The sequence below is a fragment of the Mesoplodon densirostris genome, chromosome 3 (genome assembly GCF_025265405.1).
Source record: "Mesoplodon densirostris isolate mMesDen1 chromosome 3, mMesDen1 primary haplotype, whole genome shotgun sequence".
NCBI classification, from domain to species: domain Eukaryota; kingdom Metazoa; phylum Chordata; class Mammalia; order Artiodactyla; family Ziphiidae; genus Mesoplodon; species Mesoplodon densirostris.
In genome coordinates this window covers 154,708,141-154,724,333 of record NC_082663.1, presented here as the reverse complement: position 1 = coordinate 154,724,333, position 16,193 = coordinate 154,708,141, and the positions used below count along the sequence as shown (strand labels likewise).

The window sequence follows — 16,193 nt, the reverse complement described above, 5'->3', positions numbered from 1 at the left end:
CTGGGCGTGGCAGACTCACCCTCCGGTCGTGAGGGGGATGGGGAAGGTTGCAGATGCGGAAAGTACTTTACTAGAAGATCCTTGCAGAAAGGGTATCTGGTGAGGTTGGTATTATGAGTCCAGAGTCCAGAGGCTTCCTAGCTTCTTGAGCCCTACATCAGGCCCTCCCATGGGTGCCCTGCCTGTGGCCTAACTCCCTAGGCCAGAGTCCAAGGGCCTTGGTGCCTTTCCAGGGTCCTAAGGACGGCCAACCCTAGGAGGGAGTTCTCAAACCCTCTAACTCAGGCCTGAGCATCCTTTCCCACAAAACTTTCCACAGATCTGTGTGGGACATACTGCAAAGGAAGTCCCGTCCCCACCCTCCTACAACACTCCCTAAGTTGGGGGCCAGGGTACTTCTCACCCCCTCCACATGGCAAGAGGAAGCACTAGTGAGGGTTGTGGGTGGGTGATGGTGGGGCTGGTAGCCTGGAGAGCAGCTCTAGGGCTTGCAGGCCCTTGCATCTCCCTGCACATACTTCATAGGCGACGGAGGTGGGGGTGGGGAGGCACATGTTGTAGACCATCACAACTAGGTCTGGGGCCCTACAGCGTTCCTGCCTCCTTGGGGTCCAAAGACCCTGGATATGTCCCTGGACTAGAGAGAGGAACTTTGGCACCCCCCACCCCTTGACCCTCCCTCTGCAGGCCTCAGCTCAGGGTGCCCTATGGAGGAGGAGGAACTGAAAAACTTGGGTGGGTTTAAATGAAGGCTGGTTTATTGCCCAAAAGTAGAGGATAAAGGTGGGAGGGAGAGTGGCTAGTTTCTGCGCCCTGTGCACTGGGGTCCAGGGCATGACCTCTCTTGCCCATCTCCACCCTGCCTCTCCTTCCCCCAGTGGCCCTGACAGGCCCCCACCTATCACTTGTTTTCTGGAGAACTGATTTTATCCCAGAGAGAGGGAGGGAGGGAGGCAATGAGGTGGGTGAGCAGACGCAGATAGAGACCAGAGGAGGTCAGCCTAGTGGGGTTAGCAAAGAGCCCTCCTTACACTTGCCTTAAGGTGGCCCTAGCCGGGGCTCCAGGAAGTTTGAATTATGGATTGGACTCATTAAGCAGGGCCAGGAGGATTGCTGGGGAGAGCTTGTAGGCTGGCTCCTCCAGGGCACAACAGGCTTTCTTTGGGAGGGGAGATAGTACTGCTGAACCCCAAACCATGGTCTCTCCTCCCCCCCTAGATGGAGAGCAAGCAGACTTCCAAGTGCACAATGAGAGTTCCATTTCTTTTTTTTTTTTTTAATCAAGCAGTGTTGGGGAAGAGGGTTGTAACAATGACACAGAAAACCTGGGTGAGGATGAGGAGAATGGTATCATGGAGGAAGGAAGGTGGCAGGGAGGGGGCGAGAATTCAGCCAGCGACTCGCTCCCACATCTATGCACGAGCAAACAGCTGTAGGTCATGAACTTAGACTCACCCTTACTCCCACCCAGCCCAGTCAGAGTTGTGTGTGCACAAGGACACAGTGCAGGTCTCCAAACACATGTGCAAAGGACTCAAAATCATACCCAAGTAACATGCAGTTGGCACACACCCCCCACCCCACCCCCAGGTGCATCAGTACGCATATGCAGGCTGTCACACAGGCTCATCCCCAACATGCCCACATGTGCACATAACACTGTCTCTCGGTTACACAAGCCCAGACCTCTGAGGACCTGTGCAAGGACAGGTGCATGCCCAGAGCACACAGACCCACCCCTCTGCCTTTGTACCCCGGGCGCCAGGCACAGGCATTTCCTGACTCCAGGCAGCAGTCTGGGCTGGAGCCTAGAGACGGGTGGCCGTGTGGTGACTGGGCATCGCGAGGCGGGGGGAGGGTGTGGCAGGGGGCAGCTCCTCCAGGAAGACCCTGGCGGGCAGCGGGGGTGAGCGGGGCTCGGGCCTGGCACAGCACAAGGTAGCGCGGGTGATGAGGTGGTCCAGGGGCTGCAGGGAGTGCATCCAGCGGGGCAGGAAGTCCCATGTCTGCAGCCACTTGGGCAGGCGCCCGGGGCTGCGACTCTGCAGCACGCTGACAAGTACCACGAAGGCCAGCAGGGCCCCAAAGGGTGTGCCCACGCCTACCATGGCCTGCCAGCCTGCCATGGAGATGCCAAACACCAGCGACGGCAGCAGCAGGAAGCACAGGAGGAGGTAGAGGACGGCGAACCAGCGGTACTTGGCGGTGCGTTTGCCCAGCGCCTTGGCCATGCGGATGGGCAGGCGCGTGCAGGGCACTGGGTACCACAGCAGGATGCCTGAGATGTTGAAGAAGAAGTGGCAGAGGGCAATCTGCAGGGGAGAGGGCGGAGGGGTGGAGGTGGGCACGGGCGCCAGCTCCTGAGTCAGGATAGATAACAGTGGCCCTACAGGGTCTGGGCAGCAGGAAAGTCAGCACTTAGGGCTGACATTCCCCCAGTAAAATACTGAAACACTTCTGGACAAGTAGGTAAATAACCGCTGCCCTGAACTCTCCACATTTCCCCCACTGATCTCCCTCTCAGGAATTCCCCAGCAGATCCTGCCCAGATCCAGTAGCTAAAAGATTCACATCAGTTTCTGGCTCAGGAGCTCTGGCCTTCTGAGTGGGCAACATCCTGGCTTATCAGTTACTCCTTTGCTCCTAGAACAGCAACCCCTTTGCTGTCTGCCCCCCCAGTCCTTGATCCCCCAAACTAAGCCAGCACCCCTTCCTCAGAGTACAAATCCCTCTCACTCTTGTTCCATTGGCGTGGCTCTCAGTAATGTCTCTCCCCTGTTAGACACTAAGGTCTTGAGGGCAGCACCAAGTATACTTTGCCCGTATGGTTTCCATAGAGTCTGGCAGAGCGGGCGGCCCCTAGTAGGCAGTCAAAAACTAATTTGTACGTGTTGTCCTACGTTGGGTCAGGCTCCAGGCACCAGTCCTAGCTCTGTCCTGCCTCTGGCAGGGTTACTCTCCCAAGCGCACCTGGAAAGCACTGGACAGCTTCTCCCGGGGGCTGGCCAGCGCAGCCAGGATGGCCGTGGTGGTGGTGCCGATGTTGGCGCCCAGTGTGAGTGGGTAGGCGCGCTCAAGGCTGATCACACCCAGGCCTGGGGGTAGAAGAGAGGACATGGTCTCCCCAGCTCCTTCCTTCAGCCCTTTTCCTGTCAGCCCTGCCCCGCCTGACCCTGCCTCGGCGTGGGGACTCACCGATGAGTGGGGTGATGGCCGAGGTGAACACAGAACTGCTCTGGACAACGAAGGTCATGCCAGCGCCCACCACCATGGCAAAGTAGCCTGTGGCCCAGGTGAAGGGGGTGGGAAAGTCTGCGAGCAAACGGTCCCAGGAGGGTCAGTGGGAGGGCATTGGGAGGGGGCGGGGACTTTCCTTGGGGAGGAGGAATCGATGTCAGCTTCCAAGTGGGACCTTGTCAGTCCCCTGCTCAACTGCGGTGGCTTTTCCTGGTCCTCTTTGATCTTGGATTAAAGGCCCTTCTCAGCCTGCTTCTATCGTGCTTTTGTTCCCTTGTTCCCTCTGCCTGGGACATCTCCTCACTCCTAAGTATTCATCCTCGGGACTCAGCGTGGATACCACTGCCACTGGAAAGCCCTCCCTGACCCCAGCCCCTGGGCAGACTTTGCTTCTCCCTCGTCTGAGCTCCCATAGATCCATGGATGCCCCTTATTCCAGCGTTTGTCATGCTGCCTTTACCAGTGCCAGGCAGTGTCCCGAAAGCTCAAAATGAGGCTTAAATGAAAGTCAGATGGTATCCCTGCCCTGCCCAAACCCCCAAGTGCCCCCATTACCCTGGATAAAGTCTAGGCTCTGCGTGCAGCCTGGGACCTGCTCTGTCCCTGTTACCTCGCTGACCTCTCCCTACCTCTCTCCACCTCACTCACTGAGCTCCCACCACACTGCTGGCCACCTTTTTGTGCCACAGTCCTGCCCAGCTGAGTCCTGCCTCGGAGCCTTTGCACTTTCAGGTAGGTTCCCTCCACCCGAAAAGCTCTTCAGCCACATCTGACTGCTCCACATTTAGGTCCCTGCTCAAATGTCGCCTCTGCACAGAAGCCACTGACCACCCATCAAAAGCAGCCTCTTCCATATTCTATTTGCTGTTTTTTGCTTTCTCCTTGGCGGTTACCGCTCTATCTGAATGTATCCCCCCTCGATCACTTTTTTTTTATTGCTTGTCTCTCCCTCTGGGCTGTGAGCCCCCTGAGGACAGGAGCCATCTCTGTGTGGCTCACCTCTGTATCCCTGGCACCACTCCGTGCTTGGCATACAGTCGGGGCTTAATGACTATTAATTGAATCAAACAATGGCCTCTGAGAATCTCTTTGGAGCCACCTGCTAGAATGGAACCACAGCTGGAAGCAGCCACAGATCCCCAGCTGTCAGCACCTCAGGGGCCTCAAAAATCACCTCGTCCAATCTCTTCTTTGTTCACATGGGGAGACTGAGGCTCAGAGATGGTAGGGCTTTACCCAGATCACACACCAAGGCAGTGGCAGGACTCAGCAAGATCCAGAAGGGCCCATCCTGGGGCCTGCCCACCCACTGCTCGAGGCTCACCAGTGTTGATAACCATCTGAATGACCTTGGCCACCTGGCCCTTGAGCAGAGAGTTGAGCATCTTGACGAGGAGGATGAGGCAAGTGCACAGGAGCACCAGGGAGCCAGCCAGCAGGATGAGCCCCACAGCCAGGTCAGGCAGGCCTGTGTCCACGAAAATGTGGCTGCCTGTGGGAGGGTGGTGGTAGTGGTATTAAGCTTCTGAGAGCTGACCCCCTCAATCCAGCTCCTAGCCCCCAACCTTTGCCACCCTCTTGGGCTCAGAGCCAAAGGCTTTGCCTCATGTATCTTCAACCTCTAGAGCAGGGCCAGACCCCAGCCCAGGAGCTGGGCTGGCTGACAGCTGTCCTCCTGGGGCTGGAAGCAGCAGTGGCCAGGTGGGAGATGGCCCTGCCTCTGCCAGACTCTGCCCTGCCGTGCCAGACATCTCCCACGCTGCGGGTACTCACATTTCTCCATGGTGGCATTTCCGAGCATCCGGCTGGTGTTGACCTCTGCCCTGGGCCTGCGGGAGGGAACCTAGATTAAGAGGAGAGTGACTTAGAGAATTCAGGAAAATGCAGCCTGGGATGGGGGCTAAGGTGGGGGTTAGGGAGAGATGGGGGATGGAGGGGATAAATGCCCTTGGATGCTTTGCTTGCCCTCTCTGAGTCTGTTTCCTCCAATGATGAAATGGAGTTGAAAATATCTGCCACAGGAGAATCGGGCTGTAGTCGGCCCTCAGAACATTCGGCCCCATCAACCCACTGATCTGGCTCTCACTGGGGCCTGCAGGGGCCTCCTGATCTGATGGTGTCTTGTCCATGTTTTCTTCTACCTCTCCTTGGCATTGGAGGCTGCTGTCCTTCCCCATCTTTTATTATCAATCCCTGTCTCAGGGCCTCCTCTTCACCAGCATCCTTGCCCTGTCCTCTCGCCTCAGGCACCTAGCCCACGTTCTGTTTTCCTCTTGCTCAATTCCTTATCTGGAGAGGGTGGGGCAAGAGGGCCTGGGACCAACATCTCTTCCCTCCCCCACCTACTATCAGTGAAGAGGAGGGGGTTCCTGGAGAGGGCCCTTAACTCAGAAGGCCCAGGACCAGGCAGGTAGCCTAAGTGAGGGGCTCAGCCTGTGCGTGGAGGTGGTGGGGAGTGTCCTGGGCCTAAAGGGGCAGCAGCTACTCAGCTCCAGGTCACTGTCACTGTCCAGGGATTTAGCCCAGCTTAGCCAAAGGGCCTGATTCTACAAGAGAAACCACAACTCTGAAGGTTTAGATAAAACCTCCCAATCTGTAAATGTTGGCAACTGCTTAAAGACATACTTTACAATTCTGTGAAGGCCAGTCTGGCCAGTCTGGAACCACTCATTTGTAGCCTTCTTCTGGTTAAGGAGTTTTTTTTTTTTTTCCTTGGCACAGCTTGTGGGATCTCAGTTCCCCGACCAGGGATCGAACCCAGGCCCTCAGCAGTGAAAGCACGGAGTCCTAACCACTGGACTGCCAGGGAATTCCCTAAGGAATTCTTTTAAAAAATGCAACCTGGGCTCCTTACCTTTCCCCCAGGGTCCCATCAGTGAAAGTAGAAAGTGGACCAGGCTTGGCTAGGAAGAAGCCATGTCACAAAGGAGGACTTGAGCCGCAGAAAGGGCCCCAGGCAAAATGAAAGAGCCACAGCTTCTCCCCATCACCACCATCTGCCTCCTCTGGGAGCTGATATGGACCCTGGTCCCATTCCCCCTGGGGGGTCTGCAGCCCACACCCCTCTGACCTTCCTGGGTGCTGAGGGTAAGGGCTCAGTTGTGGTGCTGGCACTTGGATTTACAGCTCCTTTATGTTTTATTCTAATCTGTGTCATTTAAAAAATGTGTGTTAGAGATAAGAACTATTTATGGCACCTGACTTTAAATCGGGATTTATTTTAGTGGCATGTACTCCCTTGAGGGGGGCAGCGTGCTTATCTGTGTACCCAGTTGGCCATACCAGGGCCCTGGGGCATCCTCAAGCCTGGGCCAGAATTGCAGGCCGAGAAACCAGGAGAAAATAGTCTCTGATGGGCTTGATTGGAAAAGCCGGCTGGGAAAGTGGTGGTAACTGGGAGACAGCCGGGTGTTTGCTATCTGGCAGATTTGAGTTCAAATCCTGCTTTTATCTCAGCTACCCTGTGCAAGTCCTGCCGCCTCACTGAGCCTCTTTTCTCTAAAGCAGGATAAGAAAAGAGCTGTTGCAAAGGTTACAGGAAGAAATATGTGTGAAGCACTCACGACAAGGCTTAGATCATGACAAGCCTTCGATAAATTGTGCCTCCAAATAAGGATTAGACCCCCTCCCTCCCTGGGCCTATCTAGTATCACATGGTGTGTGGGTATGGGTTGACTTCCTAGGTCAGGATCAATGGCTCCTGCAGACACACCTGAAGATCCTGGCCCTGCTGGGAAGGAACTCGGTGGACCATCCTGCACTGCACTGGGCCTAGGGCTCTCTTGGGGGAGGGTTCTCTGGGACCTGGGGAGGCTGGAAGAGAGGGAGAGGAGCTCCACTGGGGTCCCACTCAGTGCTGACAAAGTCGGGGCAGGGCAAGGCTGAGGGCTAGGACTTCTGAGTTTTGGAAACTTGACCTTCCTGCCTGGGGTTATGTGGCCCTGGCTGAGCTCACAGGGCCAGTCCAGAGACCCTAAAGTGCATTGCCAGGCTGGGTGGGCAGAGATGGGAGGGGAAGGAGCAGGCCCTGGGGCTTCCCTGGCCAGCAGAGGGGAAGGTGGGAGCTCCACCCTAGATAAAGAGCTGCCAGGCCCAGGGTCTGGGGCATAGCCCCAGGATATGCCCATCCCTCCTGGGCCTGGAGTAGGTGGGGGTGGAGGAGAGGGAGGGGCATGTGGAGGGGCTGCCTTAGCCCTGGGCTCAACCCCAGCTGAGCACTCCCTGCTGTGTGACACTGGACAAAACACATAACCTCTCTAAGCCGCAGTTTCTTTGTCTGAAGCATGAGGTCCATAATGCTGCCCACTTCTCCCCAGGGGCTAGTTGTGAGGAATCTGGGAAGAGAGAGTTTGGGATTTATGTGCTTGAAGAGACAACCCAAATTCAGGAGACACCTCTGGGAACTGAAGGATATGATTAAGCTCACAGAGGGATGTGGGCTCCAAGAATCCTTCCCCTGGGGAAAACCGTGCAGGATGTGGGTGTGTGCAGTAGTCTCCCCTCCAGGAGAAGAGATGTTTTAGGGTCTTTGCCTTTCTGGAAGCAGAGCGTGAGTGCGCTGCTAGCAGCGCCATCTGGTGGCGAAGAGGAGAATTCATTTTTACAGCCACACCTACCACCCCTGGAGGGTCTCCAAGTGGCTGTGGTCACCTGGTGGCATTCACGCCTGATAGGCAGAGTGGGAAATGGACACATATGGTGGGATATACATCTGGAAGGGATAGCGAAATGGAGAGTCAAGAGTGTGGGCTCCAGCTTCCACCAGGATTTTTGTCCTACCTCAATCACATAGGCTTGGACAAGCCCGTCTGAACCTGTTTAAAATGGGGTTGTGACAATCCCTGCCCCCCAGGATGCAAGTCCTCAGAAGAAGCTGGTTTAAACCAGGTATGTAGGGTTGACAATCCACACTGTGACCACACAGGAAGGTAATTCCCAGGACAGTGTCAGGACCCTGGAACATCAAGAATTGCTGGGATGCTAACAAACACTGCCTCTGGTTTTTCTTTCACCATCTGGAAAACCCCAGACTGTCAGTCACATAGGTGCCCTGGAGGCTGGCTTAGGCGAGGTTGGGCCTAGCTTGGTGAAAGCTGGAAGCAATGAGAACAGGTTGGAAGGGGCCACAGGAGACTTGGTGGCCAGAGGAAAAACGTGAGTCTTCAGTGCAGGAGGAGCTGCCAGTGCACGTGGCTGAGTGAACCACTTTCCAAAGGGGACTGTCCCAGAGAGAGGGCTAGAACAGGGAGCTCACATCCCACCCCCAGCTACTCTCCAAGCCACGGAAATCCAGTCTGGACCCTGCTCTCAAGGGAAGGTTTCCCGGGAGAGCTGGGACGAGAAAACAGTGCTCAGGCGAGTGGTAGCAGGCACAGCGGAGGAACCAGTGAGGACAGCCCCGGCCCAGGGAACTTGGGTGGGTTGCTTCCAGTCCCTCGGCCTCAGGACCAGCATCACTGAGGATTCCACTGGGTGAGAGCTACATTTGCCAGTACATCCTTCAAGGGGAGACCAGGTGAATGACGCTGCAGGCAGGCAGCAGGGATTTCAGAGGACTCGAGGATCGCCACGGCTGAGGAGCTCCCTTCCACAGCTTGCTTATTGTGAAGTTCAGACTGTGTGACTTTGGTCTCTTTCAGGTTTTGCTGTGAAGCAGAGGGGATTTTGGCCATTCAGAGAGCTTGGAGAGGGCCCAGAGTGCTCATGAGAAGGGGAGGTGTGTTAGAGGGGTCACAAAGCCAGCGTGAAAGCTGTCTGCGTGGGCTTTTTGATGTCAAACTGACTTGAACACTCAGAAGGACTGAGCTGGAGCTGTGTGCCACTCAGATGCAAAGGAACCTCGCAGGGCCAGTTGAAAGAATGTTCTCTGTTCACACTGCGATAAAGTCTGGGAACATCAAGTAGCAAGTGAAGAGGGTGTGCTGGGCTTCCAGTTTCCTTGTCTTTCGTTCTAAATGGTGTTACTTCTTGTATGTCAAGGGGGAGCAAATACTGTGGATTATGGTTTTGATGAAGCATTTTCCTTTTTATGGCTGAGAAAGTGTGCTAATTGCTAGCTTCCATGTTAGCCTGGTGTAATGGCTGGTCCACGAGTGTCCAACTGATCCAAACGGAGCCTCATTCCAGGCATTAGAAGCCAGAAAGCAGCAGGAAGAGTGCAGCAGGACAAGGGGACACCGGCCTGTGGGAGTCTCCAGGGGAAGGAGCCCAACATCAGTACAAGTGGCTGTTGTGTCTCCAGTGAGGTCTCCATGGCCCACTTGTCCTGCTCCTGGGCCAGTTTCCTGTTGGTCCTATTTTTCCCAGCCATCCTTATAGCACTCTCTCCCCGCCCACCTCCGCACATTACCTGGGCCCCCAAACTCAGCAGAAGTGAGCCATTAACCCCCCGGCACCCGGCGGAAGAGAGAGCCCTAGATTGCAAGACCTGCGCTTGGGGCCCTGAAGCGGTAGGACAAGCTCTGGAGAGTTTCTTAGCCCCTTGGAGCCAATTTCTCTACCTATGAAACCACAGGGTTGAGCCATATCAGTGGTTCTTCAACTTGAGTGTGGAACAGCCCTAGAGGGCTTGTTGAAATGTAGGCTGCTGGGCTCCACCTTTTTTTCTGATTTAGTGGGTCTAGGAAAGGGCCGGAGAGTTTGCATCTCTAATGGGTTCCCAGGTGGTATGTGTGCCACTGGTCCACACTTTGAGAACCAATCTCTAGGCTAGATCGATGACATGCTAACTCGAATTGATTGGCAATGGCTGCCTGAAGCTGGTGTGAGGCTGGGAGGGTGTAGCTACATCTGCCATAGGCACAGTATCACCGCAAAAGTGCCCCATATTTGTCCTCCCAGGGTAAATGATCCCCTAGGTCTACATAGAGCTTTCGCACAAACGATGACACTGGCAGTCAGCTGTCTGAAGAGGGAGTCCTCTCACTGAAGCCGACCTGGGACTCACCTCCATGGGGTTTGGGTGGCACCAGATCCGGATGAGACTGTGATTTCTCAGGGACTCATCCCCCGTGGCAATGCTGGTAATCACGGACTTGTCCAGCTGCGGGCAAGGTGTGGGAGGAGGGAGTGAGGGTGGGGTCCTACAGTCCCCCAGCCCCCACCCCATGACAGCTCCCCCTCCACCTGAATGATGAGCTTAGTGAAGGGCTCCGTGATGATCTTGAGCAGGTCAGGGGCATCGCGGCCGCCGCGGATGTTGAAGGAGGCCACCACAAGTCGAGTGATGTGGTGCAGGTACCCGGTGGCAGCCTCCAGGGGTAGCAGGACCAGAACTGACAGCCAGTTAAAGCAGTCGTGCACTGTGGCCCCCGCGAAGGCCCTGGGCAGGGAGGCCACGTTGCGGGGCAGGCTGGAGCCAGGATGCACTCAGACTGGGGGCTCCTGGCGTCTGGGACCACCCTCCCCCGACAAGGACAGGCCGCTCACTGCTCCACCCCCTCACCGCCGGAAGTCAGTCCTGTCCCCCGCCTGCATCAGGGCCACGATGGTGTTGGTGACGGAGGTGCCGATGTTGGAGCCCATGATGATGGGGATGGCAGAGCTTACCTCCAGCACTGGTAGAAGAGGGCGCCTCTTAACTAACTGGATAAGGGCCACCCAGCTCCTGCCTCACTACTTCTCCTGTCGGACCCACGGCCCTCATCCCAGCCCCCAGCAGGCATTCCTGCCATGCTGCTGACTCTGCTCAGCCTCAGCGTCACAGGTACATGGGGGCACATGCTGTGTGTTTACATGTGTGCATACATGTGAACTGATGTTCACATATGTGTACCGCACCTGTGTATATGTGAACGAGTGTGTGGGTGCATGTCCATGAGGGCACGGGTCCTAAATTCCAATGTGTCTCTGTGCTTGTGTGTGCACATGCGTACACAAGTGTGACATCACCTTCAGGTGTCAGCTTGGCTAGTACCCAGTTATTCAGTCCAACACTAACCTACATGTTGTTGTGAAGGTGTTTTGCGGATGGGTTTGCCTCAACCATCAATTGACCTTGAGAAAAGATGAACCTCAATAATCTGAGTGGGCCTCATCTCATGAGATTAAAGGCCCTAAGAGCAAAACTGAGGCTTCCCTGGGGAAGAAGAAATTCCACCTGTGCACTGCAGTATTGGCTTCTGCCCAAGAGGCCCAGCCTGACTCACAATCACGTAAGCCAATTCCTTGCAATAAATCATAGATCTCTATGTATCTCCTGCAGGTTCTGTGTCTCTAATTCCTCTGGTTCTGTTCCCCTGATCGATGGAATGAGTGAACGTGTGGCGACATGGAGGTGAGCCTTCCTGAGGCTGTACTCCCTAGTTGCCACCCTTCCCAACTCCTGGGGCGCCCCTCCTGGCTGAGACTCCAGGCCATGCTTTGGAGAACAGAGTGGGAGACACCAGAGCTGCCCATTGCCCGCGGCCCCTGGCCCCACTCCTGCTCTTCCCACCCCAGCCACGGGTCCAGCATCCCAGCCCCCCACTCCTTCCCTGGCCCTTGTGGGCAAACTCACAGCCGGAGGAGACCATGCTGACCACAATGGATGTGGAGGTGCTGGAGCTCTGCACCAGCACGGTCACGAGGATCCCCACCACCAGCGCCGCCACTGGGTTGGACAGGATGGCACTGTCCTTGAAGATGTCGCCAGCCACCTTCCCTGGGGAGCATGAGCCAGTGTTGTCCGAGACCCTTCAAAACCCTTCCCTGGTCCCCTCCCCTCTGCCCTACCTCTCCCCTGAGGCTTCCCTGGGGAAGGAGAAATTCCACCTGTGCACTGCAGTATTGGCTTCTGCCCAAGAGGCCCAGCGTGCCTCACAATCACGTAAGCCGATTCCTTGCAATAAATCATAGATCTCTATATATCTCCTGCAGGTTCTGTTTCTGTAATTCCTCTGGTTCTGTTCCCTTACCTCCGGCCAGCTGGAAGGCTGAGCTGAGCACGTCCAGGGAGCAGACAAAGAGGTAGAGGAAGACGAGCATCAGTGGTACCTGGAGGAGCGTCCAGCCAGCCTGGCGCAGCTTCTGGGCCACCCCAGGCTCTGGAGAGGGGCCGGTCATGAGCACAGTGGCTGGAGGGCTCTGCCAGTGACCGCCAACACCCCTGCCACCCCGACCCAGGCCCACCTGGCTTCTGCTCATCCTCCTGGGCCAGCTTGGCAGGCAGCGGGTCATGGTGCTCCAGAACCTCCCCGTAGGGGCGGCCCCGCTCGGCAAGGGCCACGGGGCCCAGGCTGGGGAAGGCATAGGCTGAGGTCCCTGGAATCCTGTGCAGGACTGGGGAGCGAGGCTGGTCAGGAGTTCCCTGAGGCCCCACATCCTGGGGAGGTCGGGAGGGGTGGAGGCCTCCCCACCGGGGCGAGACGTGGGCAACTGAGGGCAAGCGGGGTCCAGGGGTGGGAGCAGCACTCACCCTGTGGGCTGGGCACATAGGCATAGGCTGCCCCACGCATCATGTGCCCCCCACAGACTGGGAGTGGGGAGACAGCCCGGCCCTCCAGCCTCTCTCCATAGGACATCATCCTGGGTACACACTGTGGGCCCTGCACATCAGGGGCACAGCAACACTGAGTGAGAACTGCCGTGTCCTGGAAACTCACACACACTCACACACCCATCCCTCCACACCCACACCCATACACGCACGTGCACAAACACCCATGGTGTGTGATCACAAACATACATCCAGTGAAGCACACTCTCCACCCCCCCACACACACCCAGAGCTGCACACTCAGGTGCTCAGCACAGATTTGGGGATTCATTCATTCATTCATTCAGCAAGTATTTATTGAGCATCTACTCTATCTAAGGCACTGAGCTCGATGCTGGGGTACAGCTGGCTACATACAGATGCAACTCCTTCCCCCAGGAAGCTCAAAGTCTAGTGGAGAATCAGATGTCAATGAAATAATCCCTCAAACAGATGGAACATGGCAATGGGAGCAAGTGTTCCAATGACAGATACAGGTGTCACCAGAGTGCCCCTGGGGCACAGGGGTTCATCCTCACAAATGAACTTCTTTCCCCATCCACCCTTACCCCCAGCAATAAACAAGCACTGACGGGCCTTTCTGCCATGAATGAGGCTCAGACCAGGACTTGTTTAGTTAAGGAGGGCCCCCATCCTGTCCCCAAGTCTGGGAAGCCCTTGACTTGCTTTAGCTGCCCCTGAATTGCCGCAGGAGTTCCCAGCTGTTGGGGTGGGAGTCCCGCAGTCTGCTTCAGCACCCCACCCTTCACCCCCAACCTTATTCCAAGGGCCCTGGCTGTGGGGTTGGGGGACATGCAGAGCTGAATTCCAAGCCCTGGAAGAGCATGAGTCTGTTTTACTCTGGGGCAGTGAGCCAGGCTGGGCTGGGACTGAGATGTTATAGGGGACAGGAAACAGAGGCACAGTAAGGACAGAGGTGAGGAGCCTGCTTCCTACTAAGAGTTGGGGATGGGGTTGGGATGTGGGGACCCTGGACTCACCTTGGTGTTCTGTGTTTCAGCTCCTGCTCAGATGCTCAGGGAAGCCCTAGGGGCCTGAGGAGAACCTGGGATCCTCTTCTTTATACCCTCGGGTCAAGGGCAAAGTCCCTAGAACCCTAGCTTCCCTCCCTCTGTTCCCCAATTAACCTCACCCCCTAGATTCCTCCCAGTTAATTGCTAATCGTCAGCTCTGCAGGGGGGAGTCTGTGGACAGGCTCTCACCTCCCCCACACAGATACTCAGCCAGAACCATGACCCAGACCCAGCAAGGAGGGCACAGATGCATCCCATGCCCGCAGGCAGAGACCCTGATGCCACTCAGGCACCTCGTTCCCTGGTTCTGGCCCCTTTCCCTCCTTCTTGGCCTGACAGTACTCCGCAAGGAGTAACACAAACACCCTTCAGCCTTGCCTTGCATCTGGGTGTCTATGGGTCTCTCTGTGTGTCTCGAGGGGCATTTGGAGGAGAGGGAGTGTGTGATGGAGGAAGCAACAGAAGACAAACCCAGAGAAGCTATGTAGCGCTGAATTGTGGAGGGTCCAAGACCACAGATCCAGGATGTGAGCCTGAGGGAATCTGCCCCTGGCCAGATGGGGCAGGGCCTGGTCCACATTTTAGAATGCTCCCAGGTGTGTGGGGTTCGGATGTGTCAAAGGGAGTGAGTCTGGAAGCAGAGAGACCGGTTAAAAGGGTGATGAGATGGTCCAGGTGAGAGAGGATGAGGTCTGAATCTAAGTGGGAAGAAGAGGGATGGAGAGGAGAAGATGCATCCCAGGGATACTTGGGCAGGACAGTTGGTGTTGGGAGGGTGGGAGGGAGAGGAAATATATCACAGTTGGGCTTCTGGATCAGGAAGCTGATGATAACATGAGGTCTGTTGTAGAGTCCCAGGGGTCTTAGGGAGTCTTTGAGAAGCTTGTTTCTCTTTACAGGACCTTGGAGCCTGAGTTGGGGCCCATATTCACAGAGAGATGAGAAGGGAGCTTCCCTTCTAAGGGATTAAGATTTTCTCAGATCCAGGAGTAGTGAGTTCCATTCAAGATCTAGCTTGGGCAACTGTCTGAGTGACCTAACATCCATCGGCCCATCCATCCATCCATCCATCCGTCCATCCATCCATCCATCCACCCATCCATCCATCCATCCATCCATCCTTCCATCCATCCACCTAGCCAGCCAGCCAGCCAGCCTTGTGTCTATCCATCCATTTCTAAGCACAGTAGTTGAGTTCCTATTCCATGCTGAGCCAAGATTGCAAGGCCCGCTTCTCTCCTGATCCAAGAAATGGTCCAGTCCCTGAGTCGGCCTGGGATTCTAAGTACTAGAATAAGTACTAAGTACTAGTACCTAGTACTAAGTACGTCCCTGAGCTCTAGTCCCTTCCCTTATAAAATGGCAATGAGCATGAATTTTTCAGTGTGTTGTAGGATTCAATGAGATAAATGACCCATCTCAGTGCCTAGAACAAAGTCCCTCAGCATATTTGTTCTCTTCATGCTCTCATGCCCTTTTCACTGTCTCCAGGATGGCTGAAGTGTCCCCACCAAAGAAATGGCCCCATCTCCTCTAGATTCTCAGCCCTGTTTTCAGGTCAACCATTCTTGGCTCACCAGCTACTCTGTTTGCTCAGGGTCCCCTGAGCTACAAATCTTACTCAACATCTTACACATCTTAGGGCGACACAGACAACAGACTGTCAAAGTGGCTAAGAGCAGAGAACAGGCCAGCCTGGGTTTGGATCCCAGCACCACCACATTGTGGCCGTGGTAGTTTAGGCCACAGAACCCACAGGGGAGAGAGGGGTTGGGGGGGCGGAGGTGCGGCTGGGATTGGTTTTGAGGAGAGTGACTGTAAGTCCTGGTTTGCCTGGCCAAGTCCGGGTTTATGACTGTTGGCCCAGAGTCCCCTTTCACTCTGAAAAGTGCCCTGGTTTGGACAATAAGCCATATAGTCTTATGGCTTGTTCCGGAAGATTCTGGGGAACTAAGGCAGGAAATCAGCCACCCAGTGCTTGCCAGAAAGGTCTCCATTCATAGCAAAAAGGAAAATAAAGACGATCCTGCTTCTCAGAAACATCACCGTGTTGTTTAAAACACTGCCTTTTGTCCTTTTCCCTGTGCCTTTTCTATCTACTTTGGATTTTATTGTCTCTGGAAGACTGCATCTTGCTTTTTTTCATCTAACATTATAACATAAGCCTTTTCCTGTGTCTTTACACTCAGCACAGATTTTTGTTGTTGTTGTTGTTTGTTTTTTTGCGGTACGCGGGCCTCTCACTGTTGTGGCCTCTCCCGTTGCGGAGCACAGGCTCCGGATTCACAGACTCAGCGGTCATGGCTCACAGGCCCAGCCACTCCGCGGCATGTGGGATCCTCCCGGACCGGGGCACGAACCCATTTTCCCTGTATCAGCAGGCGGACTCTCAACCACTGCGCCACCAGGGAAGCCCCAGATGTTGTTTTTAATGGTTGCATCATGTTCTGTCATGGACCCTAATTTAC

General features: G+C 55.4%; 1 protein-coding gene across 1 annotated transcript; it reads right to left on the bottom strand.

Annotated features, from left to right (window-relative positions):
- Positions 1-1,808: 1,808 nt before the first annotated feature.
- Positions 1,809-12,740, bottom strand: SLC34A1 (solute carrier family 34 member 1). Its single transcript, XM_060092462.1, has 12 exons — positions 12,632-12,740; positions 12,346-12,495; positions 12,132-12,260; positions 11,735-11,878; positions 10,682-10,793; positions 10,363-10,558; positions 10,184-10,279; positions 5,011-5,080; positions 4,562-4,729; positions 3,196-3,312; positions 2,971-3,095; positions 1,809-2,312 (listed from the first exon to the last, which is right to left on the bottom strand). Exons 1-12 carry the CDS (start codon positions 12,738-12,740, stop codon positions 1,809-1,811), a joined length of 1,920 nt encoding a protein of 639 aa, XP_059948445.1.
- Positions 12,741-16,193: the final 3,453 nt, after the last annotated feature.